Source organism: Silurus meridionalis, chromosome 4 (assembly GCF_014805685.1).
Source record: "Silurus meridionalis isolate SWU-2019-XX chromosome 4, ASM1480568v1, whole genome shotgun sequence".
Lineage (NCBI taxonomy): Eukaryota > Metazoa > Chordata > Actinopteri > Siluriformes > Siluridae > Silurus > Silurus meridionalis.
The window spans coordinates 13,772,800-13,788,207 of record NC_060887.1 but is presented as its reverse complement, the minus strand read 5'-3'; the positions used below and the strand labels follow the sequence as shown (position 1 = coordinate 13,788,207).

Here is a 15,408-nt window from a genome sequence, read left to right as displayed (position 1 = left end):
TCCTCCCCTACTCTGCTCTCTCTCTCTCTCTCTCTCTCTCTCTGTCTCCAGTTGGACAGGCCTGGGCATGCACTTAGGCCTTCTGTTTTCCATTTCATCCCCCTCACTGAAATGGTTTGTTTTATCCCATGGGGTCAGTGACTAGGAAGCAGTGTGCTTGTTAGTCATCTCTCTGTGCTTAGTCATTCTAGAATCCGTTCTCTTTGTGAAGTGACCCAATTTGTTGACTACATACTGTAATTATGCACCCCTGTTGAGTTGACTTTTAAAAACAATACCCTTATGCACACTTCCACTCTGTGTTTTTCTTTTGTTTGGTTTCCGTTTTCACTTTCGGAAATAAAGGAAACAAAATTGTTTGTCTGGTCACTGGTGTGATTGATATATGGAGAAACGTTTTGGGATGCTTGACTTTTCCATTCATATGTGTTTCTTCCCTGAAACTGTTACCACAATGTTGGACGTGCACAATTTTATAGGATGTCTTTGGATATCGATTTTCCCTTTACTTGAACTTGGAGACCCTGGTTGGAGTGGGTTGCAGTGGAAGATCTTAAGTGACCTGCTATAAAGCACTGACTGCACCCCAGCCTCCTCATCTTACATCAGTACCTGACTTTATTTAATTCAGTTCAAATCATTTTTATTTGTACAGTGCTTTTAACAAAGGACATTGTCTCAAAGCAGCTTTAGATAGATAGATAGATAGATAGATAGATAGATAGATAGATAGATAGATAGATAGATAGATAGATAGATAGATAGAACATCGTCATTGAAACAACGAATTGCAATTTAGCATCTACCAGAAGTGCAAAAAGTAGCAAATGTACAAATAGACAAGTGCAGATATGCAGATAAATATGTAGTACAGCGTGTAATATATATATATATATATATATATATATATATATATATATATATATATATATATATATATGTATATATGTATATAAATGTGTAGACACTGTTATAAAGGAACAACAAGTAGGTTATAAGGCTATAATATATATATATATATATATATATATATATATATATATATATATATATATATATATATATTGGACCAAGAACCAGTCAGGGGTTGACTAAAAAATGGCACTGCACAAGTGCCTGGACAACACATCTCTCTTTTAATAAATAAAAACCATTGACCATACAATAAGTTTTGTGCCTGACTTTGTCCCCTTTCCTTTTTTCCCCCACAAAATTCTGTCTAAAAATGTCTGTCTAACTTAATCATCAATATTACACAAATAGTATATCTAATATCCATATTTTCATCTGATTAAAGACAAAATAATTTAAATGTGAAGCTGTTCTTGGACATTGCAAAGAAGATAAAAAAAATGTAGGACTACCATGTAAAAACATTTGTTTTTAAATACAAACATGTATTTACTGTGCTACATCTTAACATTCCAAGTATCAGAACGCTTACATTATTTAAAACCCACATTTTAGCGTTTATCACGTTACTGCAGACTATTTGGGAAAGTGATTGTGCCTTTAATCTTTAAAAAAAACAGGAAGAAATGTAACATAATGATTTCTATTTTAAGCGGTGCATAGCGGCTGAATAACACAACTAAGCACAAACTCTAAGGAACTTTCAATTTATATTAACATGTTTAACAACTACGTTTCCATTAACAACTATGTTTCCACACGGACGGTTAATGAGGTGATACTGGAGAAACTGTTACTTTCATACGGATTACATAACCAATCAGTTTATTTAAAAGTAGACATTTCAAACTTTCTACTTATATATGCATTATGTCTGTGAGGCAAGTATTCACGATTTAGGTTGTTTTATTAATATGTCGGTGAAGAGAGCTGACAGACACAGCAGAGATGCGCTAACACTTTATCAATATGTTAATTCTGACAGCCCTTATTAATATATTCATACAAAACGAATTAAAAATTTTGTTACCTTATAAATGTATTCAGGCTGAACATCCACCATATAGAACACAAGCAGAGAAAAGATGATGATGATGATGATGATCAGGAATGCCTCAGTTCTCTGTCATGTTAACATCGCTGACTCCTTCTGTCTCATCCACGTTAACCCCAGACTACATGCCTTCTGTCTTGCTCATCTAGTTTAGTAATCTAGTCTACATCTGTGGTGTGTGAGAGCCAGGAAATGATACACCAGTGGTAGATCGAAAACAGCATGCAATGAAAGAAAAAAAATATTACATTTCACCAAATAGACTGAAGATCTAAATAGATCTTCTTCTTCTTTCGGCTTTTCCCATTAAGGGTCGCCCCAACCACCTGCATGTCTTCCCTCACCACATCCATAAACCTCCTCTTTATTCTTCCTCTTTTCCTGCCTCCTGGTGACTCCATCCTCAGCATTCTTCTACCGATATACCCCATGTCCCTCCTCTGCACATGTCCAAACCATCTCAATCACACCTTCCTCACCTTGTCTCTAAAACCTCCTACATGCGCTGCCCCTTTAATAAACTCGATTCTAATCCTGTCCATCCTCGTCACTCCCAAACAATTATTTACTCTCACCACAAAAAATCAATATCCTTCGCAAACATCATGGTCCATTGAGACTCTTGTCTGACCTCGTCCGTCAACCTGTCCATCACCACTACAAACAGGAAAGGGCTCAGAGCCGATCCTTGATGCAATCCAACCTCCACCTTGAACCAGTCTGTCGTTCCTACTGCACACTTCACTGCCGTCACACTGTCCCCATACATGTCCTGCACCACCCTCACATACTTTTTTGACACACCTAACTTCATACAATACCACAACTCCTCTCTCTCCACCCTGTCATACGCTTTCTTTAAATCCACAAACACACAATGCAACTCCTTCTGACCTTCTCTATACTTCTCCATCAACATTCTCAAACAAATAATGCATCTGTGGTGGTCTTTCTCACCATGAAACCATACTGTTGCTCACAGATGGACAGATGGTCGCCTCTTCTCTCAGCCCGATTTAAAAGTATATATATATATATATATATATATATATATATAACTATATATATAACTCCTGCTATCATATATAACTCCTGCTATCACTCTTCTCCACCTACACTATATGTACAAAAGTTTGAAGACACCTGATCATGAGATTTGTACGCCCTTTTTGAAGCACACCCCATTCCACACCCCATTCCATTATATATATAACTTTTAAATACTGAAGAAGGAAATGTATATATATATATATATATATATATATATATATATATATATATATATATATATATATATATATATATCCTTTTAAACTGTGAAACTGACAGCACTCTAATCCAATGGTGTCTTAAATATACAGGAAATAATTAGTAGTGAACCAGACAGGTAGTAGGTGTGTGTGTTCTACTTTAAGCGTCACTACACTGCCTATTAGTGTATGACATGAGTGTGTGAGATTTTAAAAGCACCCGAACCCCTGCTTGAGGGGAACCAGACTCAAAAGGGGGAACCCATCCTCATCGAATGTCCATTTGTTACAGTTTACAGTTTAACACCCTTGTGGCTAAATGAGCACAAATATCAACAAGAACACTGGAACAACTTTCCAGCAGAGGGGTTTTTTATATGAGAAAATGGGGACTAAATGTGGAATGGGGTGTGCTTCAAAAAGGGCGTACATATCTCATGATCAGGTGTCTTCAAACTTTTGTATATATAGTGTAGGTGGAGAAGAGTGATAGCAGGAGTGATTTGTGATAGAAAAGTATCTGTAAGAGTGAAAGGGAAAGTTTATTGGACTGTGGTGAGACCTGCAAAGTTGTATGTTATAGTGACAGTGGCGTTGAGTAAAAGACAGGAGGTGAAGCTGGAGGTAGCAGAGCTGAAGATGTTGAGGTTTTCGTTGGGAGTGACCACGATGGACAGAATTAGAAATGATACATTAGAGGGACAGCGCATGTAGGACGTTTTGGAGAGAAGGTGAGGGAGGCGAGATTGAGATGGTTTGGACATGTGCAGAGGAGGGACATGGGGTATATCGGTAGGAGAATGCTGAGGATAGAGCTACCAGGAAGGAGGAAAAGAGGAAGGCCAAGGAGGAGGTTTATGGATGTGGTGAAGGAAGACATGCAAGTAAATGGTTTGAAAAAGGCAGATGTAGAGGACGGGGGGGTGTGGAGACGGATGACCTGCTGTGGCGACACCTAATAAGGAGCAGCCGAAAGAAGAAGAAAAAAAAGTAGAAGTGTAGCTAAATAAATGTTATTGATTTTATTGAAATTATGTTTCAGCAGCATATGGAATACCAATGACAATGAAAAGCTAAATAACAGGTCTATAAAAGCACATTGAAAATATAATTATGATTCACAGCATGGAGAAATGGTAATAATTTTTAAAGGATAAAAAAAAAAAAAAAACAGGTTTATATAAAAAATTAAAATAAAAAGAGTGTATAATATAATATATATACAGCTTATGTATGATATTAAAAGCACTGTACTGGTGACGGTGCAGTTTTGTGTTCATCTACCACCTACAGCTTGGCGTTTACGAATGATTTCCTAAAGAGTCGGTGAATGGATTGTCCACGAGGGAGAACAGTTTCTATAGTGACCTTCTACTTCTAGTGACTCAAACGTCTCCAGTTGTATTTTAATGACAGTTTGGAACTGGAGGGTTTTTTCTTTCTTCTGTTTCCCCCCAGAAGACCGAAGACAAAAATCAAAGGCCATCCTTTTGCTTTCAGATGGCTATTCAGTACTAATTTGGAAAGAAATAATACAGAAACTGAATATCTGTCAGTATAAGCGTGGTCTCTGACTTGAACAAGGTGCTGTACGTTTAAAGGGTTTCCCTAACAGCTAATTAAATGTACACTAAATGCACCTTCTAAGTACTAAGGTGTACTCTTAAACGTAAGAAAATTTAGAGTTAGGAAACCCTTAAACATTTTTTATATTTATTTCAAGAAATGAGCTGGAAATTAAAGTTAGAACCCAATTATTTACATAGATCTACAGTGGGGGAAATAATGATTCGATCCCCTAAGATTTAGTAAATTTACCCCCTTACAAAGAAATGAACAGTCTAGAATTTTTATAATAGGTTTATTTTAACAGAAAGAGAAAGAATCTAAAAAAGATTAATTAAATTAATATTATATGAAAATGTATTTGTATTTGAATTTTGACTCGCACACACTCAGATTATTCCTGTACCTTTAAGAAAGAACTCCTAATATCAACTCATTATATGTATAAAAGACACCAGTCACAGAATCAACCTCTTCCATTCAAACCTCTTCACCACCATGGGAAAGACCAAAGAGCTGTCAAATGACGTCAGGGACAGCTTCATCATGCAGCTCTTCATAAACTCTCCCTCAGTAAATAACCGGCTGATGTGCCTCTGATTTCTTCTCTGTTTTCACACCAGCTTCACTTTGTGATTTTGCTCTGGTGAAAAACATCTGCTGAAATGTCAGATTCTTCTTTAACTCTTCTACTTTCTGTATCTTCTGCTGTGCATTCAGGTTTTTCAGCTTATCCCGATGTTTTGTCTCATAGTTCCGTCTTAGATTCAATTCCTTTATTACAGCCACATTTGCTCCACAAATAAGACACACGTGTCAGTAAACATCTACTCAGAATCTCATCGGTTTTGAAAGACTCTGTTTTCAGAATCAACTTTTCTCTTTACCACTGTGAGGGGCTTCACAATAACTTTACAACAGGGTTAAAAACATCAACAGAAGCTCGATTGATTGACGCTGAAATGTTCCCAGTTAGTCTAGCGTTCGGTAAGGCGGCTGAAGCGCTGCATTATGGGATCTGTAGTTTGTGTTATCAGTGCTAAGCATTTCCAGGATAAAGTGAAGTAAATCTGTTTCCACACATGGTCACAATCTCAATGATATAGCTGGCTAATTTTACTTGGAGACATGTCTATAGGGAGGTGGAAAGGTATATCTGGGCACTCAGCCAGAAAAATCTAATCTCTATGCTGGCATGTACTTTTTTTGTAATAATTCTTAAGTACTGTATTAAGATGCTTAAGTATAAGGTTTTGATGCACTTTTATCTGTAAGAGTAGAATCAGTGACCTGTATTTATAACTTAAAAAGATTTGTATGTAATATGTAGATACTACATCTGAGTTACTGAATCCTTTTAAACAAATAAGAAAAACGATGCTTTCAATCACCCCAAGATGATGTAGACCTCTTGTTTACAAACATTTGAGGTTTTTTTATTAACATTTCTATTTACAGTAAAACGTTACTTCTGTAAGTATGACACACAGAGACATTCCAAGCACAAGTCAAGGTAGCAGAGAAACCAGTGAGGGTGCAAAATAAACATCATTCAAGTTCTCACACTGAAACACTTATATATATATAAATGCTACTTGGACTGAAAGAAGTGTGCGAATTCTTCATATACAGCTACAGAACTCATTTTCAAATTCCTGCTACAGGACAAACAGCGCACATAAATTTAAACAAATCTTTTTTTTTATGCATACATAATATATAAGCATATCTTAATAGTTGCAGTTGATTTGAATCATAAATATACCTGCTGCATAAATATTTCTAATAAATAAGGCTTATGTGCTTTAAACAGCACAGAGGTAATGCAGACGGTACAATGACTACTCAGTTTATCAAATGGCATCGCTTAGGAAAAGCAAATAGAGTCTTGTTTTAATAACCTTTATACCGTAATATGCAATCCCGTAAAATCCAAAGAGCAAGAATTAAGGATCTACAAGCTCTGTGATGGTGGAAACAATAATTACGGTTGTCCGTGTCAACATTTGTAAACAGCACATGAGAGCTCAAGTTAATTCGCTGGATATCTGAAAAGATTAAACATCATGTGCAAGTTACAACATCTGTCTAATTCAGGGTGGTGCTCGCTGCATTATGCACTTGACATTCGGGAGATAAAAACTACTTTTGTAACAAATGCAGAAGTCAAAGTTCAGATAAGGAATTTATACAATTCCTGCAAAGATGTATTTTTTTTTTTTAGCAGTTATACATTTCTATTCCTAGAAAGATTGTGAAAATCTCAGAATTGTTAAACAGTATTTTAAGGGACTACATCACTCGTAGCCGTTCAATTGAACACAGGATCCCCCCCCAAATACTTATTGACTCAGAGTTCTCTCTCCTCCTCGGACGGCAGTCATTAAATGGCTCTTGTACGTCTTGCTCAGTCCAGTCATCCAGAACTTGAGGAGACGCACATTGTCCTCTTCCCCGTGTCCAGTGGCCCCCAGCAGGGCTAAAACCTTCTGTGTGTCCTCCCTACCCCTTCCATCCACCTTAGTGAATTTAAACAGCACTTTCACTTTACTGGGGGGGACAAAGAAAGAAGGAAGTGAGGAGACAATGTCAGAAAGCATTAAACACCATACAGAGAAGTCAAACTATTTATGTTTTTTTTTCTTGAACAGCATTAAAACAAACGATTTATGCATTTCGTTGCCTTGTACATGTGTAATGACAATAAAAATGAATCTAATCTAATCTAATTTTGAAGACAACTCTACAAGTATCATGAGTTGAGTTTAAGTTGTAAATATAGAGTTAAAGTTTGAGTTGCACTGACTTCATCCACTCCTCCTTTAGACAGAGCAGGCAGTGAGACACCACGTCCACAGACAGATTCTCATTAGCCAGGGCCAGGTCGAGCTTATTCAACAGCGTGGGTCCTGCAGATTCATAGTAGAAGAGAAAGAAAACAATGTATCACCGCGTTGGCTAAGCGTTCCATGTTTTTTGCAGGTGAATTGTTTACATTGCACTGCATGTTTACCTTTGTCTGTTGGTTGGGTATTAGCACTGCTGATACTGAACTGATACAGTGAAAGGAGATCGTCTGTGTATGCACCATACGCACTGCCCTGTTCCACATTCAGCACCTCTACCAACACCATGAACTCTGAAAGAGAACAAATATCGTCAACACTAACACAAATGCTACAGACCTCATCTTATACAGCAACTGTCTATAAAATGTATGTTCTGTTTACTATGATGTCATCATGTTTAGACCTAATCCAGATGAGGGGCTATCACATAAACCACATAGAGGCTCTCAATTAGTCCTGTGTTTTCAACACACCATTTTTTTCCATTAGTATTTGGAACATACCATTTTTTATGTCTCCCTGATTTCTTCCTTAGCTTGATCACTTGCCAAATTCCAACCATCATTCAATTCTCCCTTATTATGCAAAAGCTCCCCAACCATGAAAAAAACTGATTGCAAAATATATTCTCACTGTTTAAATACCATGAAAGTGGTTCATCTGCTAAATTTCATGATAAGAGTGTAACAGCCATGTCACGTTCTAAATCACACGAGATCAAACTCTTGAACTTTAAATAAAGCTGCTGATTCGTATCCGTGTGATTTTACTCACTGCGTTGAGCCCACGTGATTGGCTGATTAGATAACAGGTACGCCTAATAAAGCGCGCAGTGATCGTGTGTTATTTTTTGTTTTGCAGTGTATAATGGTAAAGTGGGCATACCTGAGGAAGTGACATGAGCTGGGATTTGCACGTCAGGGCTGAGACCCAGGAAATTGCATCGGTATGCTTCTTCGTATTGTGTACTGTAAGGTACTACGCGAACACAACCCACTGGGAGCAAAGCCTTTGGGGGGGGGGGTGCACAGAAATCAAAAGCAGAACTGTGATTATGAAATTTCAAATAAATTTGCATTTTGTCTTTAAAATAACAGTGTCTAACATATCACCTCGAAAGACCACCGCTAAACCATTACCTCTAAGACATGCAAACTTTATTGCAGAAACAAAATCCGTTTTTGTGATTATTATGCAAACATGGCAAACCATTTTAGAAGGGGCTTAGCTATGGAAGTCCTAAACGGCCATGCATTGTAATTTTTTTTTATATTTTTCGTGATCTGGGCATAAGTTGTTTTGTCGTGATCACGTCTTAATTTTCTTGTGATCTCAACAGAAGTTGTTTGTTCGTTATCCCGACTTTTACAAGCGCATTTTCTTGAGGCAGCATCATGGATAATAACCATAAAACAATTTTTGTTATGTCAAGATCATGAAAAAACTAAATAAAAAATTTGTTACAATGCATAGCCTTACTTAGCTTAGCTCTGGATTGCTGAATTCATGTTTAAAAACTGTGAACCTGTTCCTACAACTTCTTGGAGAAATTTGTACATTTGTGGTGAACTCACTTTGAGCATTTCAAAAGCTGACTGGATGAAACCACAGTCATGTCCTCGCCATATCACTTGGTTTCCCATTAGCACATGCCATGCCAGCTGTCTAAACTCTGCTGCACCAAGGACCTGTCAATCAATTAAAAAAAATAAACAATTTTCAAAATGGCAAAATTGGAAAAAATTATAATTAAATGGCAAAGAACTAAGCGGTTTTAACGTGAAACTACCTGACGTAAATGTCTCAGAGATTTGAATTTTGGCCCAAGAGGCTCTTCATCTTTTCCATCACCACCAAACAGAAAATCCCTTTCCTGTGTGGTATCAGGTTGGCTGTCCTGAGCTACACTGCCCCCCTCAGCATTCATCTCCTCTTCTTGTTCTGTGGAAAGCACATACATCAGACAATTTCATCAGTGTGTACAGAAAATCCGAAAGAAACAAACTTTTATTTTAGACATTTTAGTTTCTTTTTCTTCTTTTTCTGTAGGAGAATTTCTTACCAAGTATGAATGTACGAAATACATTTAAATTAAAGCTGTAGTCTTGCAATAGTCAAGTTTTGAGTTCAAATGTAAAAGTGTTTGTAGTTTCTCCCCACTCCCACAGAATTTACTCTGAACTGGTATGTGCAAATAAAACTTATTTAATAAATCCAAAAGTTCCAAATGACTTCAATTTTATTTTCATTGTTATTTTAGTGAAATAACTTTACAGAAATCTGGGTGGAGAGGTGGATCTCCGACATTACAGGATGTTAAATACAATTTAAATAAGAATTAAATCCCAGAGACAACTGAAAAGAAAAACAATGGGTAGGTTTACATTCACCTAAATAATCCATTAGGTATCTGACCGATTCCTTAATAGGACCTTCTGACCCGATCTGATTAATCTCAAAATTCAATTTGGACTGGAATGAAAGTGGATTAGGTCTAAAATAATCTAAACTATTTGCTATGTAAACATTTTTTGAGTTCGATTTAACACTGGCTTTTTTTTCTCACTACAAATGCTCTGTGCTTACACAGAAAAGTTTTTTTTTTTTATACGTATATGTAATGCATATGTAAATATTTAAATCCGATCACAATATTTATGGTACATTTGAAAAACAATATCAGAATCTATAATTACATTGAATTATTTTGTATTGGTCAAAATGGGCACATTCAAACAAGCCTAGTGAGAGAAACCACACGCGGAATGGAACCGATCCTTTTTTGTTTAACACCAGATCGTTGGATTATGGGTAGCCATTGGCATCCCACATAGTTGTGAACCGAATTAGATTGTGATTAAACAACCCTATTCTTGAATACAGATTACAGAATACAGATTTACTTTATGTGTATACACAGGATGGATTAAAATATATAAACACTCTTTCACACCTTTATTATGTTCCCCTTCCCTAAAAAAAAATACACAGTATACGTTCTGGATTGTGCATGGGCACAACGTCAAAGAAGAGAGTAACGCTACACACGTCAGGAACATGTACATTCCTGCACTTTAATGACTGAGTGAGAATTCTGTCAAAATAAATTTCGCATCTACTGGAATTGACGCATGAGCACATAGAAACTCTATTCCACAGGGGGAAAAAAAACAACATTGAAATTATGAATTGTTCCTTGTGTGCAATTATGCATGTATCAGCATGCTGCCTCCTGAAGTTTAATTTCGCTTTAAGTCAAGTCAAGTCAAGTTTATCTCTATAGCGCTTTTACAACGGACACGGTCTCAGAGCAGCTTAACAGAATTTAACAGTTAAGGTGAGCAATCTGTATTTAGCCGTGGCGACTGTGACGAGGAAAAACTTCCTTAGATGTTATGAGGAAGAACCTTGAGAGGAACCAGACTCAAAAGGGGACCCTCGTCATTATTTGGTTAATATTAAGAGTGTGGTTATAGTCTTTAAAACAATACTGAACACTGGAGAGTGAGAACTAACATGAGCACTGGAATGTAAGATTATGAGTAACGTCCTTTCTACAGTCTTATACAGTCATATTTTTCTTATATAGCAGCATCAACGCATCCTACTGTCTTTCTGTGCACAGCAAATATTAAAATGCACTATGTCATAACTAACCCTTCTTCATTTAGCCACTGTGCACTTGTCTCTTAAATAGTTAACAAATTGTGTTTGACTTTTAAATACACAGTAATTCATCTCCCACTCCCATGCAGGTTCTCTCAAGCAGACAGAAACTTGAATATATGTTTATGTTATATAGACTGTGCGTGTAAGAGTAGTTTAATGCAGATTACTTTCTACTATGGTTGTGTGGGAGTAGACATTTTTTTTTATGTTAACTCATGTCACAATCAGTCATTTCTTTTCAGCAATCTTTTTTTATCCCAGGCAGGACAATAGAGAATACAGAGCCTATCCTGGGAACACACAGGGTTGAAGCTTGAATGTGCCAGACCATCACAGAGACCCACACACACACTGCTATGCTCCATCACACCAAAGAGCAAAGTTAGTGAAGCAAATCCAGCTTCCAGTGTGTTCTTGAAAAATAAAGGGAAAACATGGTGCATATAGACAGTAACATGAGCTCAGGAAAGAAATCATGGAAATTTAATCCCCATTGTCACTTTAAAGTCACAGCTGCAAAGAAAATCAAATATATTATATGTTTGTTTTTTTTAACAAATTTGACTGTGATGTTTTCATGTTGGAAAATCACATTAAAAGCGTAATTTAAAATTAGATTCTTTATGCACGCTAAAGGTTTAACCAAAAGTTTGAGTTTGACCACTTGCAACCATAACAGCACCTGTTTGTCTTTCGATGAGAACAAGCGTGTCTTCAGTAGGCGCTCCCTCAAGCAATTTTTCAGTCAGTCGGCTCCCACAAGCCTTTAGCAACCTGCAGGACACACGATATATAAACTTTGGAAAGCTCTGGACAAGAAAAAAACACAGAAGATGTTGCAGAAAGAAAAATTGGAGGAACAGGGGACAAAACAACGAGGGGCGAGGAGAAGATTCATATGGAAGTCCCTTTCCGCCAAAAAACAAATAAAAGTTTGCCTAATTATGACACCCCCCCGCAATTCTGAATTTATTTATTTATATATAATTCCAACAGCATCACCCCCTCTGTAGTGCCAGAAAGCTTTACACATTAAACATTAAATGTGCTACAATCATTAGGATCACATGGTATCAAACTGAGCCTCCGATCTCTGGAGAGAACTCTGTCTAACAATCAGCTCTGGAGGAGACGGAACAAGACACATAAAGCAGAAGAACCTCGTCAATACACCAACAGCTTCAAACTTCAAGCCCGATACATGGTTACCGGTAGACGCACCGGAAATGTTGGATGTTTAACGAGAAACTGAATCAGAATTGGCAGAAAAAATAAATCATAAATATTAGAAAAAAGTCAGAGTTATGAGAAATAAACTCGGAATTGAGGAAACCTTTTTTTGTGGCAGAAACGGGCTTCCATAGGATTCATGCAAAAAAAAAAAAAAAAAGTTTCCAAAGTTTGCGATTATTTTAAACAAAAACAAAGAAAAGATCATACAGTGCGTTTACTTTATTTACTCTTTTTTTTTTTTTTTTGAAGAGTAATCTGAAAATAATTTTTATTTATGATTTTTTATTTATATATTTCAAGTTGCATTTGATGTAATTTGGCAATTAAATGTACTAAATGGGTTTTCACAGATATTCTTGTATGAAATTTCAGCAATAAAATGTACATTTTTCTAAAAAGGACACAAATGACTGGTTCGTTTTAAGAGTCTTATTTTCCTTGGTATATTCAGTATTGCTCTATAATAAAGAAAAAAGTACTTCTTATCCGATTACTCGAATAATCTTTGGAATAATCGTAAGAATAGTCATTGCTACAATAATTGATAGCTACAGCTCTGCATTCACGCAGGCAAATAAGACGAAGTGTGCGTGAGAGATGTTTTTGTGCATGTCCTACCAGCTGAAAGAAGTGTGCAGGCTGGCCCACAGGTCGGCATGCTGGGTAAGAGAGGTTAGAGAGCGAGCTGCATTGCCGCTGCGTTGATGAGGAAACCCTGCTGGGGAAAAGGTGCTGTTCATCCGTCTCTGAGGGCACACCACCTGCTCTCTTTCAAATACCTTAAGGGGAAAAGTGAAATACCAAAAAAGTAAACCAACGGCCGCCATCGCTTACATCAATTACGTCATATATTTCAATGAAGAAGCTGCAAATAAAAGTAAATGCGTCCCACTTAAAAGTGAAATGACATTTTTTTAATCTTTTAGAAATTTATTAGTAAATTGACGCCAGTACATTTTTTATATAATCATAGCCCTGAGATATTGTGTGATAACTGAGCTTGGACCTCAGCTACCTGGAGTGCTGTGCTCTGAAGACTCTGGATAGTGATTCTGAGGTGTCGCAGCAGGAAAGGCCAGGAGTTGATGAGGTAGATCCTATCCATCGCCACTATAACGATGCTGTACCAGCGCTGGAAGCCACGTGCCAGGCTGTCTTTGATAAAGAACGTGTGCGAGAACACAAAGCCATGCTGCTCATCCCCAAAGAAGATTGGTCCTTCTCTACCTGGACACACCTGTAACAATAAGAACATGTCAGGGTGTCCAAATGATTGAACCAAAATCTGTCTGTCACCAACCGTCTAAATTCGGTCTTGCTTTCTCAACTAAAGGTCATGATACAGTATACAATTCCTCATCACACACACACACACACACCAAAGTGCTTACCTCACAGCTCAGGCTACGCACGCAAGCCTGCCGCACTACGCTGAACAGCTGAGGCTGACGCGGATGCTGATGACTGAGGTAGCGAATCCCTGTCTCACTGTCCACACTCACAAAGCCAGGGTGAGACGCAGGCAGGGAGCGACAGCCCTGAAAGTACGAGAGATCAAAAGATATCAGATTCTGACCTTAAAAGTGGACATGACTGGAATGATGAACCTGCTAATCAAATTGAGATTGTCGGAAAGCCATTCCAGGTGACTACCTCATGAGGAATGACATGAGTGTCCACAGCTGTCATAACAAAACAAAAGGTGCCTTTTCTACCATCACCGGATCACCTGGTCAGGTAAGAACGCACAATGCTTTGATTCTTACCTCGCACATGTCAGCTCTGTGTGTCTCTGAGCTGTTGGCCTTCATAGTTAGTCCCTCTCCATCACGCTCTCCTTCAGGTTCCCGGTCAGGCATCATAGCAGATCCATACTGAGGAGGTGAAGGAGACGGCGGATGAACAGCCTCGGTGCAAAACAAAGTCCGAGGCCCGTGGAGTTCACAGAAGTGACAGAGGGCGACTAATGCGTTCATCTGTAAAGATTGTGTTTGGGTTTCAGTAGTTGTGAATTTTTTTTGTTCACTCGTTTTGAGGCAGTAAATGATATGTGAGGATCCAGAAGACATTTCTAAATACTCATGAAAAGGTAGAATAAATATATATAGGCCATAATGTACAACATATAATGGGTCTAGAATGAATACATTTAATTGTTAATAGAAATAAAGTTGAATGGTATAACAAAATGAATGAAATGAATAGAGCATAAACATTTTACTGACCTTTTCAGTCTTCCTGACAGTCACCTACAGACACAAGCGACTTAAAGACACCAAGACATTTTCATTTTTCAGCTACTTTCACACACACACACACACACACACACACACAGTAAGTCAGTATTTCCGAAATATTCCTCAAGTAAGTAGTCGCTCGTGCTGCAGAAATAACACGCCTAACCGCATCCCTTTGTCGTTATTGTATTCAAAATCCAGTCAGTAAATGTTCCTGCATCGCTCCGGTTCCGACACTTTTATATTTAATGATGTTATTGGTATTTTTTAAATAAATAACGTAGAGATTATTTCGCTCGCTTTGCCTCACAAACCTCTTTGAGCCTGGCCGGTCACATGGTCGAGAGTCACGCGCCCTGTTCATAACATCGTGCGCGTGATCAGAGCCGCGTGCTGTGGGAGGGAGGGGGGGTTCTACGTCATTACGTCATTTAGTATCGCGTTATCAGAAAAAACCTGTGTTTGACCTGTGTTGGACTTCAGACACGAAATCGAGAGTCTGATTATTCAGAGATGATTGTGTGAACAAATTAAGCTTTAGTGATAATTAAAATAATAATCATATTGATTTTAAAATAATGGTTTTGAAAAATGGTTACAAACTACAAGACCCAGAAGCAAGTCGGTGACGTCACAGG

At 37.6% G+C, this 15,408-nt stretch overlaps 1 protein-coding gene across 2 annotated transcripts; it reads right to left on the bottom strand.

Moving 5' to 3' along the window:
• Window positions 1-6,160: 6,160 nt before the first annotated feature.
• flcn (folliculin) lies at window positions 6,161-15,166 on the bottom strand. Of its 2 annotated transcripts, XM_046847184.1 has the most exons (13): window positions 15,085-15,166; window positions 14,759-14,830; window positions 14,300-14,509; window positions 13,925-14,071; window positions 13,549-13,770; window positions 13,152-13,312; window positions 11,983-12,074; window positions 9,421-9,572; window positions 9,206-9,319; window positions 8,517-8,640; window positions 7,796-7,921; window positions 7,589-7,691; window positions 6,161-7,332 (listed from the first exon to the last, which is right to left on the bottom strand). In XM_046847184.1, the coding sequence occupies exons 3-13, from the start codon at window positions 14,507-14,509 to the stop codon at window positions 7,125-7,127; spliced, it is 1,659 nt and encodes a 552-aa protein (XP_046703140.1). In that variant the 5' UTR covers window positions 14,759-14,830; window positions 15,085-15,166; the 3' UTR covers window positions 6,161-7,124. The 2 variants fall into 2 exon arrangements, with proteins under 2 accessions (XP_046703140.1, XP_046703139.1); XM_046847183.1 differs by having other exon boundaries at window positions 14,759-15,134.
• Between the last annotated feature and the right edge of the window lie 242 nt (window positions 15,167-15,408).

What these genes read in the sequence shown, in the direction of transcription:
- flcn (XM_046847184.1), bottom strand. Translation starts at nt 14,509, where the DNA reads ATGAACGCATTAGTCGCCCTCTGTCACTTCTGTGAACTCCACGGGCCT. An exon ending in ACAGAGCTGACATGTGCGAG is followed by an intron (nt 14,072 to 14,299) that starts GTAAGAATCAAA and finishes TCGTACTTTCAG; the next exon opens with GGCTGTCGCTCCCTGCCTGC. An exon ending in CAGCTTTTGAAATGCTCAAA is followed by an intron (nt 8,641 to 9,205) that starts GTGAGTTCACCA and finishes CCCCCCCCAAAG; the next exon opens with GCTTTGCTCCCAGTGGGTTG.